This window comes from Stomoxys calcitrans, chromosome 4 (assembly GCF_963082655.1).
Source record: "Stomoxys calcitrans chromosome 4, idStoCalc2.1, whole genome shotgun sequence".
Classification (NCBI taxonomy): domain Eukaryota; kingdom Metazoa; phylum Arthropoda; class Insecta; order Diptera; family Muscidae; genus Stomoxys; species Stomoxys calcitrans.
In genome coordinates, this window is record NC_081555.1 from 27,116,805 (window position 1) to 27,132,774 (window position 15,970).

A 15,970-nucleotide genomic window follows, 5' to 3' on the forward strand; every position below is an offset into this window, starting at 1 on the left:
TTTCGGTGGGCGTTAAGGCAGACTCGATTGGTGTTATCTCGACGATGAGTCCTTCTCAAGTTCAAGGCCACCTTGTTGGTGCTTTTGGACGGTGCGGTCACCGACAGCAGTTGATTTATTGTTGATCCGGAACATTCGGTGGGCTTAGTGGAAGGCGTCGTTTGTCGGTGCGGGCTTCGGATGATGTTTGTGATATGTGGCGGGCGCCTTGTGGTCGGACTCCTGTAGGTGAGCAAATTGAGCGCTGGCCTGGCTGAGCTCGGAATCGTTGTATTCGGAGTCGGAGACTGGTCAGCAAGTACGACGATGACAACGTCTTATGGTTAGCTGGTAGGGAAGGCAGGTGCGCTCTATAACTATAATGATATAATTTACATTCGGGATTTCATGTATCGCTACCACAAAGTCTGCGGGATAAAACTATCTTTAGTAAGGGGAGCATATGTGAAAACAACTCTACGGTTGGCAATTCCATCTAGAGATGCAATTAGGTGTGGGTGCGAGCCAGGCGCGGATGCGAGATAGGCGCGAATGCAACTAGGTGCGGGTGCAACTGGGTACGGATGCAGGCTAAGTGCGAATGCGAGCTAAGCCGGATGTGTGGCTGCGAGCCAAGCGCGAATGCAAGCTAAGTGTGGGGCAAAAACATAGAGAGATTTGTTAGGACAAGTTGTTTCGATTCTGAACACTGCCATTTATCTACTTAGCTGGATGCGAGCTAAGTGCGGATGCAACTTCAAATTAGTCTTCTTTGTGTAAATTTGAGGCAGAAATCATGGAAATTCCGCCTATACTCCTATTGGCAGAATTCAACACATTTAACACATTCTTTGTCTTGTGCGTGGAATTGCGCTTTTTTGTCATTTTTATACCCACCACCTTGATCTTCCAGTATTGCCATCTGGAAGATCATGTTACACGGATGGATCAAAGCTAGAGGACAGAACCCAAAGAACTGAGAACCCAGGGGCTGAGATCTGTTTTAGACTGACTAACCATAATACGGTCCTGCAGGCGGAGATCCGGTTGATCACGGAATGTGTGAAGTGGTGTGGTGCTAACGCATCACATCTTTACCGACAGTAAAATCGCCTTAGGGGCAATAAAAACCAGGACGGTAAGGTTACGAACAGCCTTGCAGTCTCTGAGGATGGGAAAATCCGCATCGTTTGGGTGCCGGGCCATAACGAAATAAGGGGAAATGAAAGGGCAGACGATTTGGCGGTGAAGGCAAGAGGACTGCCGTCAATAAACTTAGGTAACCCGAAGCCTTTCCGGTCGACGCAGACCGAGTTAAGGGAGTGGGCGACGAATGCACATGCAACTTTGTGAAACAGCGAAACGGTCGGTAGGACGGGGAAAATCCTACGGGGGGTTTCAGATCGTGAGAAGACGAGGCTATTACTGAAAGGATGTAAGAAGGAGGTCAGTATAGCTATTGGTATCATAACAGGACACATAGGACTACGAGCTCACTTATGTAAAATCGGTGAGTCAAGTGATAGCATGTGTAGGGCATGATGAGGAAGATGATGAGACGTTAGAGCATTTCCTTTGTCATTGCCCGGCTTTCGCGTCTAACAGATACCGGCACTTAGGTGGAGACACAATACCAGACATGAACCAACTTAGGGTAGTGGTATTGAAAACAATTAAGGATTTTGTAAGTAGCACTGAATTCCCAACTTAAAATTTTCTTTTTAGAGGTGATATTATAGTCTTTTTTGAGCGCACAACAAGCCGATCACTGGCTTAGGTGTATGTCCATAGTGCCATGGGGCGGATTAATATCTGCACCCTCTTTTCAACCTAACCTATACCCAACACCATAGGATGGGGGTATACTAATCTAGTCATTCCGTTTGCAACACTTCGAAATATTGATCTAGGATCCCATAAAGTGTATATATATATTCTTTGACACCAACCCTCTAAAGTAAAGTATTATTCAACTTCCATGCACCAACTCGAAATGTGTTTCTTAAAAACTTTTTCCTTTCCTTATTTCTTTTGCAGTCGAACCCATTGAAATAATGGATAACTACAGTTACGATGATTACGAATATGTTGATGGTGTGAAACGGCAAATGGAAAAGGATAGCTCCGCAAATGAGATTATTACTCCCACATACAATATAAAGGATGACATACAAGACGACATGCACGACGAAATACACGACGACATACGAGACATAAAAGAAGAACACCAACGTTATTTTGATGAAAGTGATATGAGCCATTTGCTGGATTATCCTGAACCAGGAAACAGCATTGATAACCTGGTATATATGCGCAATGAGGTTACCAATTTATATCACTGCGACCAGTGTCCATTGGAATTTAAATTGCTGCGAAACCTAAGGCGACACCTGCTAACGCACTCCGATAATCGGCCATTTAATTGTGAATTTTGTGAAAAGACCTTTAAACGCAAGGATAATTTGCAAAAGCATTTACGTGATATACATTCCGAAAAGCATTTTTCATGCAAGGCATGCGATAAAGGTTTTGCCACCTATGGCCAGTTACAACGACATCAGCTAACACAACGTCACCGAAAAAACCGATGAACCTAAACACACACACACACACACACACACACACCCATACACATGCCACTATCGAAGACACAAATCGCTATTGATTCACATGGGAATTGTTGAGACAAGGACTTGTAAAGGACTAATTACACAAGTGTATGAAGCTTTTGCCAAAGAGATTTGCAAGCATATTTGGAAAGACGATAACAAAAAGCCCATTATACTTTTGTTTCTAACTTAATATTTTGTAAACTAAAAAAATTCTATTTGTAAAAACCAAAAAAATCTATATTTCCCTCATTTAGCTTACCATTGTTTAAACATATTTTCAACAAAAACAAAATCTTCGACAAAGAAACAAAACATTTACCTACGTACACACATACGCTGTAAGATTTATATTAAGAAACGATACGTTCCATCGCATAAAAAATTTTTAAAAATTTTCAATGGAATGCCGCTTTTAATGTTCGAACTAATTTTTTACCTTACATACATATTAATGCACTAGGTGGTATATTGTCATTTGAATGTAGTATGTTACCATTTAAAAACTCCCTTTGAGTATGGATCTCAATACGGGGGCTACTTTAGTTTGAAATAAATGTATTTTTCTTAATTTGAACTTACCTAATTCAATGAAATTCAAGTTTGTTTTAAAGGCAGTAGGGGTGTCGCACCGCGGCACGCCGTTCGGAATCGACTATAGAAAGAAGGTTCCTTATTATTGAGCTTCAACATGAATCGGACAGCATTCATTGATATGTGAGAAGTTTGTTTCGGTTCCTCAATGGAATGTTCATGGGTAGAGATGGGTTTCTACCGGGTAAATACCCAACGCTTGGGTAAATTTGGCCCAATATGGACGATATTCAACAAAAAGGTTTAGAGGGGTGCCAAAACGCACTGTTTCAAATTTCATCAAAGTCGGATGAAAAATGCTCGTTTTATAGGCTCAATACTTTATTTCGGGAGATCGGTGGTCTATATGGAATCTATACCCAAATAAGGTCCGATCTGGACGATATTCAACAAAAACGTTAAGAGGGCAACTCGCTGTACCAAATTTCATCGAAATTGGATGGAAAATTCTCCTTTTACTACCAGAACACACTATGCCAAATTTCATCGAATTCGAGTAATAAATGGATCTTTTATGGCCTCAATACCCCATATCGAGAAAGCGGGTGGTTGGTCCAATCGCAGCTACATCCAAATATAGTGCGATCTGAATCGCACCTCACAGAAACGAATAGGGTCCTACCAAAACTCACTGTGCCAAATTTCACGGAAATCGGATTAAAAATGACCAATTTATTGCCTCAAGATTTTAAGTCTGGAGATCGGTTTATATAGTGGCTATATAAAACTAAAATCCGACTTTATGAGATCAGAAGATCAGTTTTATATCGAAATCATCAAAAATTTTTTGAAAAATGTTTTTATACCCAAAATATCTGCCAAATTAAAAAAAATACCCAGCATTTGGGTATAAATGGGTAAATACCCGGATATTTACCTATTTTTCCGGGTAAATACCTTTTGGGTTAAATACCCATCGCCCATCTCTATTCATGGGTAAATTTGTATAAACGCGTAAGGTTACTTAGGTTAGGTTTAATTGGCAGTCTGCCATCAGACTCAATTCGACGTTCGTTCGTCTAAGGAACAGGAGAAGGAAGATGCCTTCTAGTTCCTACAGTTGAACTATCCAGATCGCTTTAAAATGGCCAAAAATTTAGGAATATTCACATCCTCTAATTTAGACAAGTTCTCAAAGAAATAAGAACCTAAAGTGAAAATGCTTCTGACTGCCAGTGTGGGACACACACACATCGGATGTTCTATAGTCTCTTCTTCCTAGCTGTTCTCACAGCTTCTGCAAGAATCCACCCGGCACGGGATAGCGTTAAGCACCACACAAGCTGGAACATTGAGTTCGGATCTATGTGGTGTTCATTGCTGTCACGAGAAGCTTAGCTGCGGGCTAAGCCATGCCCCAGTTCCTATGCCTTATTCATGGGCAAAATTTGCATTTGAGCAAGGTGTGGTAGCAATGTCCATTCACGGTAACGTGGCGACAAGCATCGTCGACGAAGAAGAAGTATGGCCCTATGATGAAACCGGCATGCAAACTGCACCAAAGAGTTATTTTTTGTGGATGAAGTGTTGATTTGTGAAGCACATGTGGATTTTTACCTGACCAATAACGCTAATTTTGCTTAATGGCGAATCTATTAAGCCAAAAATCGGCTTTCTCACTGGAGATGATTTTGCTTTTTGTGAGTTGAGAGTTATTTTTTGCAGATGAAGTGTTGATTTGTGAAGCACATGTGGATTTTTACCTAACCAATAACGCTTATTTTGCTTAATGGCGAATCTATTAAGCCAAAATTCGGCTTTCTCACTGAAGATGATTTTGCTTTTTGTGGATGAAGTGTTGATTCATAAAGCACATGTGAATTTCTTCTAGGTTAATATCTTCAACGTCAGGCAAAAAATTGTCAGTGAGCAAGGTGTGGTAGCGTTGTCCATTCACGATAACGTGGCGATTAGCATCGTCGACGAAGAAGAAGTATGGCCCTATGATGAAGCCGGCATGCAAACTGCACAAGTTATTTTTTGTGGAGAAAGTGTTGATTCTTGAAGCACATGTGGTTTTTTACCTGACCAATAACGCATATTTTGCTAAATGGCGAATGTATTAAGCCTTTGATTTCGCTTTTGAAGCAGCGGCCACCGACTTCGAATTTCGGTATTTAATTTGTATAATTTGCAGACGTTGTCGTTCGTGCACTTTACCATGATGAACTAAAGAGTTAACTGAACAAATTGTAAGAGTGAGTTCATCAATTAAATGCAAAGTTTTCAAGTCACTATTGGAAAAACCCCAGATGGGTCAAAACACCGATATATGCACTACACAAACATATTCAGCAAAAAGTCTCAATTGTATATGTGTAGTACACTTAGGCTCTCGTACACCCCATACCATTTGAAGTGTTAATTGATCTATACATTTTTACAGTCCCAATCTAAGCCAATTCTCCGTTTTTCTTCCTAAGCCCCCTCAAAGCCTCAATAAGAAGTTTTGTTGCAATAGAGTACGTATCTGACTTTAAAAATGGTTCCAAACCCTTAGAATTGTCACATGCACATCGAGGGGTCATGTATGTAGATCGACTGAAATGTGACACTTCAAAGTACGAATCTGACTTAAAAAATTGGATACAAATTTAGACTTATCGGGACAATATTGGGTTTAAATGGGAGTAGAGTAGGAATCTGCCATCAAACTTGAGAATAAATGTTTTTAGGACGCCCCACCCCAAAAACCATTAAAACATTAAAGATGCTTAATCGTGAGATATTTGGTAGAACATTTCAGTGATGATGGGCTACTCAAGATTTTGAGAATATTTATAGGTTTTTATTTTTTTTAGTAAAAATATCAATTTAAAGTTTTGGTTAGTATATTTTTTTATTAAAATTGTTGATTAAAATACTTAAAAATAATTACAAATGGACTTCTTATAATATGACTACAATAATTGGGATTTTTAAAGTAATTAATTAGGCTCTGAAGAAGAAAAAGCAAAAAACAGTTATATTAAACAATTCTTTTTAAAAAGAATAGTTACATTTTACAAAATTTTATTTTCTTTGTCAAAAGGGGGTCGCACAAAAATTAAAAATAAATGGAATTTCTAAAAAGTTTTGAAATTTCATTATTTTTGACGCATACCAATAACAATAAGCCAATACATATTAAGGGAAACCACAATTAAATATATGTTTTTCTGGAATTTCCAAACTTTGGAGGAATTTTAAATTTATGCTTACATTAAATTTATTTTTTTTAAGGAATTGAATTTTGTTTTCTTTGTAATGTGACCCTTATCCTCTTAATTACTTATCATATAGAGCACATTTTTTTAAAATGGCATTTATAAATTATAAATAAACAAAAGGGAAAAACAAGCGTAATTCAAGTAGTTATAATTGCATTAAAGTCAAAAGTACAAATAGTTGGAGTTTATTCGGGAATTCCGTCTAGTTTCAGGTGCCCTTGCTTATGCTGCCTAATTTCTAACATTCAAACAAGAACTCTTCACATTTTTACAAAAAAAAAAAAATAAAAAATATTTGAGAAAAAACCATACACACCAACATAAAGCAAATAAAAATAATTACAAACAGAAAATACAAATAGCTTAAAATAAACAAAAATAATAATAAACGTCAGGTAAATCAAGGACGATGATTTTTTAGAGAATGGGAAGTCAATGTAATAGAAATTAAGAAAACAATTCAAATTTCCCCACAGACAATTCTTTAAGCAAACTGAGATGATTTCTCACATATCAATGAGAGATCTATGATATCTACATTAACTACTTGGAGGGCTAGCCTAATTCAAATGTCATATGCCACAAAACGATACTTCTTTGTATAGAAGTTGTACAAGATTAAAATGATCATAAATGACGTCAACACTAAGTAAGGAGATCGGTATTATAACGGGACACATAAGACTACGGGCCACCTTATGCAAAAGAGATGCGGCAAGTGATAGCTTGTGGGGATGACGAAGAGACGTTCAATCCCATGGCAGCCTGTTATACGTACCGGATTGACCCGATGGAGTTCTTCATCGGCAAGGGCTACCGCCACATTGTATAACACACTGCTACAACAACAAAGAAGAGACGTTGTAGCATTTCCTATGTCATCTGACCAATAACACATATTTTGCTTAAATGCGCAAACAGATAAAGAAATATTTTCAAAAGAAATTTTCGCTAAAATTTGTCTAGAGAAAAAATTCTGTAAAAAATTTTTTTCTAAAAACAAAATTTCCCGAGAATTTTCTTAAAAGACAAAATTTCTCGAAAATGTTCTCCAAAGACAATATTTTCCAAAATTATTCCCCAAAGCCAAAATTTTTCGAAAAAAATTTTTTAACATAAAATTTTCTCTAAAGACAAAATTCGACAATAATTTTCTTTAAAGACAAAACTTGCCCAAAATTTTCTCTAAAAACAAAATTGCCCGACAAAACTTCCCCAAAATTTTCTCTAAAAACAAAATTTCCTGAAAATTTTCTCAAACGATAAAATTTCCCGAAAATTTTCTCTAAAGGCAAAATTTCCCTGAAATTTTCTGTAAAGATGAAATTTTCCTAATATTTTCTCTAAAGACAAAATTTCCCGAAAATTTTCTCTGAAGACAAAATTCCCTAAAATTTTCCCCTAAAAACAAAATTTACCTGAAATTTCCTCTAAAGACAAAATTCCCTAAAATTTTCTCTAAAAACAAAATTTCCCTGAAATTTTCTCTAAAGACAAAATTTTCCTAATATTTTCTCTAAAGACAAAATTTCCCGAATATTTTCTCTTAAGACAAAATTCCCTAAGATTTTCTCTAAAGGCAAAATTTCCCCGAAATTTTCTGTAAAGACAAAATTTCCCGAAAATTTTCTCCGAAGACAAAATTCCCCTATATTTTCTCTAAAAACAAAATTCCTTAAAATTTTCTCTAAAGACAAAATTTCCCTGAAATTTTCCCCAAAGACAAAATTTTCCCGAAATTTTCTCAAAGGACAAAATTTTTTGAAAATGCTTTCTAAACACAAAATTTCCCTAAAATTTTCTCTAAGACAGAATATCTTGAAAATGTTTTCCAAAAATTCCCTGAATTTTACTTTAAAGACAAAATTTCCCGAAAATTTTTTCGAAAATTTTCTCCAAAGACCAAATTTCTAGAAAATTTCCTCTAAAGACAAAATTTTCCTGAAATTTTCTCTAAAGACAAAATCTCCCTGTAATTTTCTTTAAAGACAAAATTACCCTGCAATTTCCTCTAAAGACAAAATTTCCATGCAATTTTTTCTAAAGACAAAATTCCCTGGAATTTTCTCTAAATACAAAATTTTTCGAAAATGTTTTCCAAAGACAAAATTTCCCAAAAATTTTCCTTAAAGACAAAATTCCCCAAAAATATTCCCCAAATGCAAAATTTCTCGAAAATATTTTCTAAAGACAAAATTTTCCCTAAAGACAAAATTTCCCTGAAACTTTCTCTAAAGACAAAATACCCCTGAAATTTTCTCTAAAGACAAAATTTCTTGAAAATTTTCTCTAAAGACAAATTTCAGGAAAATTTTCTATAAAGAAAAAATTTTTCGAAAATTTTCTCTAAAGGCAAAATTTCCCGAAAAAAATTTTTGAAATACAAAATTTCCCGAAAATGTTTCTCTAAAGACGAAATTTCTCGAAAATTTTCTCGAAGACAAAATTTCCCGAAAATTTTCTTTATAGACAAAATTTCCCGAAAATTTTCTCTATAGACAAAATTTCCCAAAAACTTTCTCTAGAGACAAAATTTCCCGAAAACTTTCTCTAGAGACAAAATTTCCCGAAAACTTTCTCTAGAGACAAAATTTCCCGAAAATTTTCTCTATAGAAAAAATTTCCCGTAATTATTCTCTAAAGACAAAATTTCCCGAAAATCTTCTCTTAAAAGAAAACAAAATTTATTAAAAAAATGTTCTCTCCAGACAAAAAATTTCCCGAAAATGTTTTCTAAAGAGAAGAAGACAATTTAACGGGAATTTTGAAGCGCCCCGATTACCGAGTTGGTAGCGTTCTCCGATTGCCATTTCGATCCTACCAGGGGCCTTAGCTTGTCCCTACTATGGTACCACAATAGACTTAAGATTTTGTAAGCGAGTATGTAAAGGACTTTGTCTTTAGAGAAAGTTTTATGGAAATTTTTTCAGGGATATTTTTTCTGTAATTGTATCTAAAAATTGTATCTATAAAAAGAAACTTTCCATGAAATTTTCTCTAAATACTAAATTTCTGTGACAACAAAATATTGCTGAAATTTTTGCCAAACAAAAGTACAGCCTTTTTTTAAAGACAAAATCTTCTTGAAATTTCCTCCAAAGACAAAAATTTTCCCTGAAATTATCTCTACAAACAAAACTTTTCATGAAATTTCTTTTAAGACAAATTTTTATGAAATTTTCTCGAATCGATTAAAGTTAGCTCAATGATTAATGGTTTTCTTTTTATAGCAAAGCCTCAACGGGGCACTGGGGCTCAAAACTGAAATCTATAGACCGAAAGTTTAGGGCATGGACTTATTTTGAAAAGATGTTTAGCTCTTTAATATTTCTTTAAACTTAAATTTGAAATTATGTAAAAATGTCTCATGTTTTGATCGAGCTTTTCGTTAACATTTGCGCTAAGGCGCAATGCATTTTAACCCATTCCCATTCTCCTTTATTTAAGCTTGTAAAAGAGACAACTAACAAATGTTAGAACTATAACTGATAAGGGTTCATTAATTTTTAAGAATATATCTGAAAATTATCTAACAATATATCAGAACATATTTTGACGAAAAGTCATATTAAAAAAGAAAACTTTTAGCTTGAAATCATGTCATAATTTTTCAAGCCCCAATGATTAGAATGTTAGTAGGGCGTTGTTTTACTTCCACAACATGATAAGGAACTTGACGGTAGCAATTAATATCGAAAGGTTTGTACCAAAGTTTGATTTGAAAGCTTAATATAGGCAAAATAGTACCCTCAAAATGGGTTTTACAGGAACCCGAAAGTATGTTATCCTGTCTGCCGATTGTTTTATTCATTTAATTTATTAAAAACGTTTTTAACATTATTTGAAGTGTTGATAGTGTCAAGTTATATTAATAGTCAAAATTCGAATAAGAAATTAAAATAAAAACAGGCACACTAAGTAGCCTCGTATAAAGAAGCGTCTAAGGTTTAAGGAAAATATACAAAATGTTCATATTTTACCTTTTTCCCCTTAACTAAACCAAAAAATCATCGTTCTTGCCTTCAATTTTACAAATTTGAAAAAAAAACATAAAACACCTAACACCATGTATTACAAACAACATAAAAAATACTATAAACTAGAGACTCTGGCTGTATCTTTAAAAACGTCCTTAAATAATAATGGGCAAATTTTTTGTGGTTAACTTACGACCCGTCGAACATGAGACCGGCGAGTGTGCATTCGTTGGAGTTCTGGTTATGTTGGTGCTATTACTGTGATGGGTTAAATTCTGCTTCGAAGGAGTCCTGCTAATTGGCCGTGGTCTAGGCAATTTTGCCAGACGTGCATTTTCATCCATTACCATTTTTTGCATGCGACGATTTCGCATCGTTGCACTACTGCTGGACGATTGTGTGGTGGTGTTTTGTATTATGGATGATCTAGATGCTGGTTCAATGCATTTCTGGAATGAATCATAGGTATCGTCGGCTGTATTGTCCGTGGTATAACCATCTGATGAGGCACAATCCTGCACTACAATGCGTGGTATATTACGAGCCGCCGTACCACTCTTATTCATAGATCTTCGCTTTTTCGTGCCTGCACTAAGTCGACCACTCTTACGCTTTAAAGTGGTTCCTATAACTTTGGCTTTCTTCAAAGGCGATTTAAATGCGGAAACTTTGGACGCCGAGCCTAACAATTTTGATTGCGGCAGGGTATTTTTTGTGGTGGATGGCTTGAGAAATATGCTTGGACTATTCAAGGCCTGCATTAGACTACGTTTGGCCATTGGCGTGTGTTTTTCCACCGGATTCAGTTTACGCTTTTGGGAGGATATGCCTATTTGACTTGTTAGATTTGTGGTTGAAGGTGTTTTGCGCAGCGAGGACGCTGTCGATGCATTTTTCAACGACATGGGGGTGCGCATAGTGACATTTGGCTTAACTGGTGTGAGGCCTGGCGTCTTGGCCGCATTTTTTCGGGCTGATTGCAATTGTTCTTTTTCTTTGCGTTTGCGTTCCCACTGATTGGCCATGAATTCGACTATGTTCTCACCATACACCAAGAATGGAGAATGCTCTCTTTCTTCGTATTCCCGCACAAGGTCGCTGATTTGCTGCTCGATTTTGGGAAGTTTCGTGGCAATAGTTTTGCGTTCTTTCTCCTCCTTCAGCAATTGCCCACCTCGGTTATTGTAGCGACCCGGTTCGGAGGCCTTTGCCTCCAAGGCACACATGCGATCCCATAGAATATTGCGATCTGCAAATAAGTCGAAAATGTGCTTGTTGGTCTCGTAATGCATCTTGCAGTCATTCAACTCCAACTCATGTAGATCCAAAAGATCATCTGTATAACAGGTTGAGCTGAAGGCGGAAAACCGTTCTCTTTGCTTTTCGCTTTTGAGGCACTTGTCCCACCACCGAACGATTTCATCCCTTATCTGTTGCACATACAATTTGATATTTTGGCTCTTTAGCTGCTCACAGCGCTGCAATTCGCTATAGAAGACATCATAGGTGTGTTGGTTGTAGTCTTTGTAGCGATTAAACTTGTGTCGCGTATTGGGAGAAGTCTGCAGGCGATCCCAGAGGGTGCTTATTTTATTACGCATTCCGTCGATGGTATCCCTTAATTCTTGCACTTGGGCTCCATAGTTATCGTACATTCTCTTCAGACCATTAAATGTCTCCTTATTCATGGGTATCTCACGATGGTTAAGCAAACGATCCTCGGTTTCGGTGTTCACCTTCAACTCTAAAACTTGTAGGAAATTCTTAATGTCCCTGCGCATGTTTGACACGCGGCTCAAGCGTTCAGCTCTTTCATCCCTCAGCTTGTCCAGGTGTATACGGAATTCATCTATCTCCTCGGCCGTTGGCAAAGGATCGGCCAGTAAAGCACGTGGTGGCTCTCCCAGCTCTTCGCAAAGGGCTTCTTGCTCCAAAAGCAATTCACAAATTTGTTCCTTGCGCAGTCTTAACTGGTCTCTCAAGTCCTCCAAGCTTTTATCAAGTTCTGATTGAATTCTTAGGAGGGGAATATCTTCTGAGTGATATGAAGGCAGCTCTACATTAACATTAAGTAACCTTTTAAGGTTTTCCGCCTCCTTTTTTAAATCCTCTATTTCGCCCTCAATATAGGCCTTCCTTTTCAGTGATTCATCAACCAATTCACGATAAAAATTATTGGCATGTTCCACAAGCTTGCGCAAGTTATCTCTACATGTATCCTGTTCAAAGAGTTTTTCCCATATTTTGGTGATCTCACTCACATACTTATGCGTAAGGTATTGCATTTCTTTACATTCTTTTTCATAGTTTGCCATGGTTGCGCTGCTACAGAACTATTGAACGATTATTTTGTCCCAATAATTTGCAAGAATGCACTAGTGTTGAAGCTATTTGTTGTTTCTAATTTAGAGACTGGTTTTAGTTGTTAAAAATTTGAGTTCTGTTGTCAAAAATTTGAGTTCTGTTGTTAAAAACTTGATTTTTTGGATTCCTTTCTGTTTACAAGCCGCGGTTATTTTTAAAAATGGCTAGCAGCTAGACAAGAATGTCAATACAGTGGAGCTGCCACCATTTGGCATTTGGTATTGCCATATTTAAAGCAACCCATTTCACCCCAGTCACAACATCCATGGCTCGTTAATTGAAAGGTTGTCTCTTTTGTTAAACTTCACCATATGTGTCCTTGGGTTGAGTCATGGTACAATTAAAGCTGCCATTAGACAATAAGACATGCCATAAGTAATTTCAAGAACAGCAACTCCGGAAGTTGCACACATCGTGTAATACGTACGAAAAATTTCATATGACAAATGAACTTTAGAATAAATATTCAACTTTTTCGGTTTTTAGTTCATCGAACATACATGTGTGAAAATACATTCGGCTTACAGAAAGAAACTGAAAGTGACAGCTCATATGACATGTTTTATCTTCTAATGGCGGAAAAGTTAAACAATTTTTTTTATCTTTGACGCTTAAAGCTGAGTATTCTGTTCAGCTTTTCAGGCGGAGCACTCAAACTCCATATAAAAAATTGTCGGCGAAACGTTGACTAAAAATAAGCGGAAAAGTAGTACTCTGCTTATAATGAGCAAAATGGCAAAAAATATTGTAATGGAAACACTTGAGTAGTATTAAAATGTCAGATTTTTGTTTGCATTCTTTTTGTTGTTTCTCGCATATTCTCTGATCATGTACGCACACGTATACACCCACGCACACAAATTTCTTTGTGTGTGTTGCCAAAACGTCGATCAGCTTGATGACAAGATGGCTGATTGCACCATATGATTTGTGGTTGTTGTACAAATAAGACCACCTTTAATTGTTTCACCATCTTCAGATGCTTGCGTGCACTTGAGGTGAAGTTCCATACCTCGCGCAGCAATTATGCGTACTTAATCGTACATGTCAAGGCAGTGGTCTCACGCGAACAGCCGTTAACAGCTGGCCAGGTTTGACGGTATCTAGATGACAGATTTTTGTTTGCATTCTCTTTGTTGTTATCTTCTTTCTCGCATATTCTCTGCCCAAGTAAGCACGCGTATAGACACACGCATACAAATTTCTTTGCGTGTGTTGGCAAAAGTAGATCGGCTTGATGACAAGATGGCAGATTGCACCATATTATTTGTCGTTGTTGTACAAATGAGAACACCTTAAAATGTTTCGACATGCGTACATATCAAAAAAAAATTAAATAGGTGGGTATGTATTGTGTGAGTTACAAGATAAATTCATATGCAGGTAGTGTACGGCAAAAAGCTGAGTAAAATTTTTTTCGCGGAGTACACTATCTGTTATCCAGTTTTCATAAAGTTCGATTGTGTGTGTGCATTATCGTTAAGTGACATATCACACAAACAACGAAAAATTACGCGAATTACTAACATACTCAAAATCAGAGTTGCACCAAACAAAGATTTGGACAGATAGTGTCCTCGGTTTTTTTTTGTTGTTCGCCAACTGGCCCTACCTGTAAATGAATTTATCTTGTGTGATTTACACAACAAATGCACGAACGCATCTGACGGAGTAAGTAAACCATCCCTCAACTTTGAAAGCGTTTCAGTTATGTAATTAACACAATACAAACCAACGTATTTTATTTTTTTGACATATACGCTTAAGTACGCATAAGTGCTCCGCGTGGTATGTTACTCCAGCTTTGTTGGGTAACATAAACCATTCAAACTTACCTAATTTAACTTTTTTTGATAAACAAGCATGTGCGTCCGCAAGCAAAATTTGTACTAACTCGAATTTTGCAAATATCGCAATAGTAGGATATATTGAGTTTTTAAAAAAAATGGTTGCGACAATATTTTAATTGCAAAATGTTGTCCTATCCTAAATCTTGCAAACATTCGTCAACACATTTTGTTATAAAGAGGGTATTGACATATTTAATAAGTCCGGCAACAACCGTAATTTTCATGATATGAATACACAGAGAAAGTATAAACCCCATAGACTGTCAGTCATGTATTAGATACGAAAATACACAAAGCCACAAAGCAGAGAACTGAAAAAAAACACATCGAATCAGGGATGGAAATTATAAATTTTTAAATGGTACTAAAGTACTTTTTGGACCGCGAGAGTACTTTTCAGTTTTGCATAAAGATATCAAAAGTATTCAGGGATAAACAGAATGGCCGCCCTGAAAAATGCAACTCTGCAACAAAATTTTTGCAATTTTTAACTTTGACCACCAAAAACAATACTTAATGTTTGGCAAAGTTGAATATTTTTTAACTTTTCCGCGTTGCTTTGGTGAAATTTGTGTGCAGAGTTGCATTTTTGGAACACGACGCTAAAAACCAATTCTCGACGCGCTTATTCTGTTTTGGCCTTTAGAGGGAATAAATTGCAAATTTTCACATGAACATTCCATTAACAAACAGCGGGGATACATCTCTCATATCAATGAGTGCTTTCCGATACAAGTTTTAACTCAATGATAAAGGACCTTGTTTTGATTTATTGTCGATTCCAAACGGCTGGATGCAGAGCGACGCCAATTAATAGAGAAGTTTACGCGGCTATCTTACCTACCCTGCACTAGCAGGGGAAACCACTGCTGAACATTTTTCTCATGAACCCGGGTACTCAGGACCCATGCTTCAGCGTCAGAGGCGGATATGCTTACCTCTGATCTACGGTATCCCCGAGTAATCGAGTACAGAGATCAAAAATAATTCTCATTAAAACTTTTCGTTATACATATTTGCTATATTTCTTCACCTTAAATGCAAAACAATGTAAAATCCCGTTTACACTGCTTATTAAATCCGGATTTAAGGCTCTCGTCAGCTGATTTTATAAAGGGAAAACAGATGATCCACCCATTAAATCCGGATTTAAAGAGCAGGGTAAACGGGTTTTAAACCACAATATATAATTAGATGATTTAAGAATATTTTACTACTTGTATAGTACTGCGACCATGGCCGACGGTTGTGATACCGGATTGACCCGATGAAGTGCTTCATCGGCAAGGGCTGTCGCCTCAGTGTACAACACACTACGATCATAACATACTACTGCGAATAAGAGTATTTTAAGTAACTAATATCCATCGACATTCAGACAATAGTTA

General features: G+C 36.7%; 2 protein-coding genes across 2 annotated transcripts; one reads left to right on the top strand and one right to left on the bottom strand.

Moving 5' to 3' along the window:
* The first annotated feature begins 2,033 nt into the window (after positions 1 to 2,033).
* LOC106090622 (histone-lysine N-methyltransferase MECOM) lies at positions 2,034 to 2,570 on the top strand. Its single transcript, XM_013256886.2, has one exon. It carries the CDS (start codon positions 2,034 to 2,036, stop codon positions 2,568 to 2,570), a length of 537 nt encoding a protein of 178 aa, XP_013112340.2.
* Positions 2,571 to 9,006: 6,436 nt separating this feature from the next.
* LOC106090628 (protein regulator of cytokinesis 1) lies at positions 9,007 to 12,854 on the bottom strand. The gene has a single exon (XM_013256895.2). It carries the CDS (start codon positions 12,681 to 12,683, stop codon positions 10,524 to 10,526), a length of 2,160 nt encoding a protein of 719 aa, XP_013112349.2. The 5' UTR covers positions 12,684 to 12,854; the 3' UTR covers positions 9,007 to 10,523.
* Between the last annotated feature and the right edge of the window lie 3,116 nt (positions 12,855 to 15,970).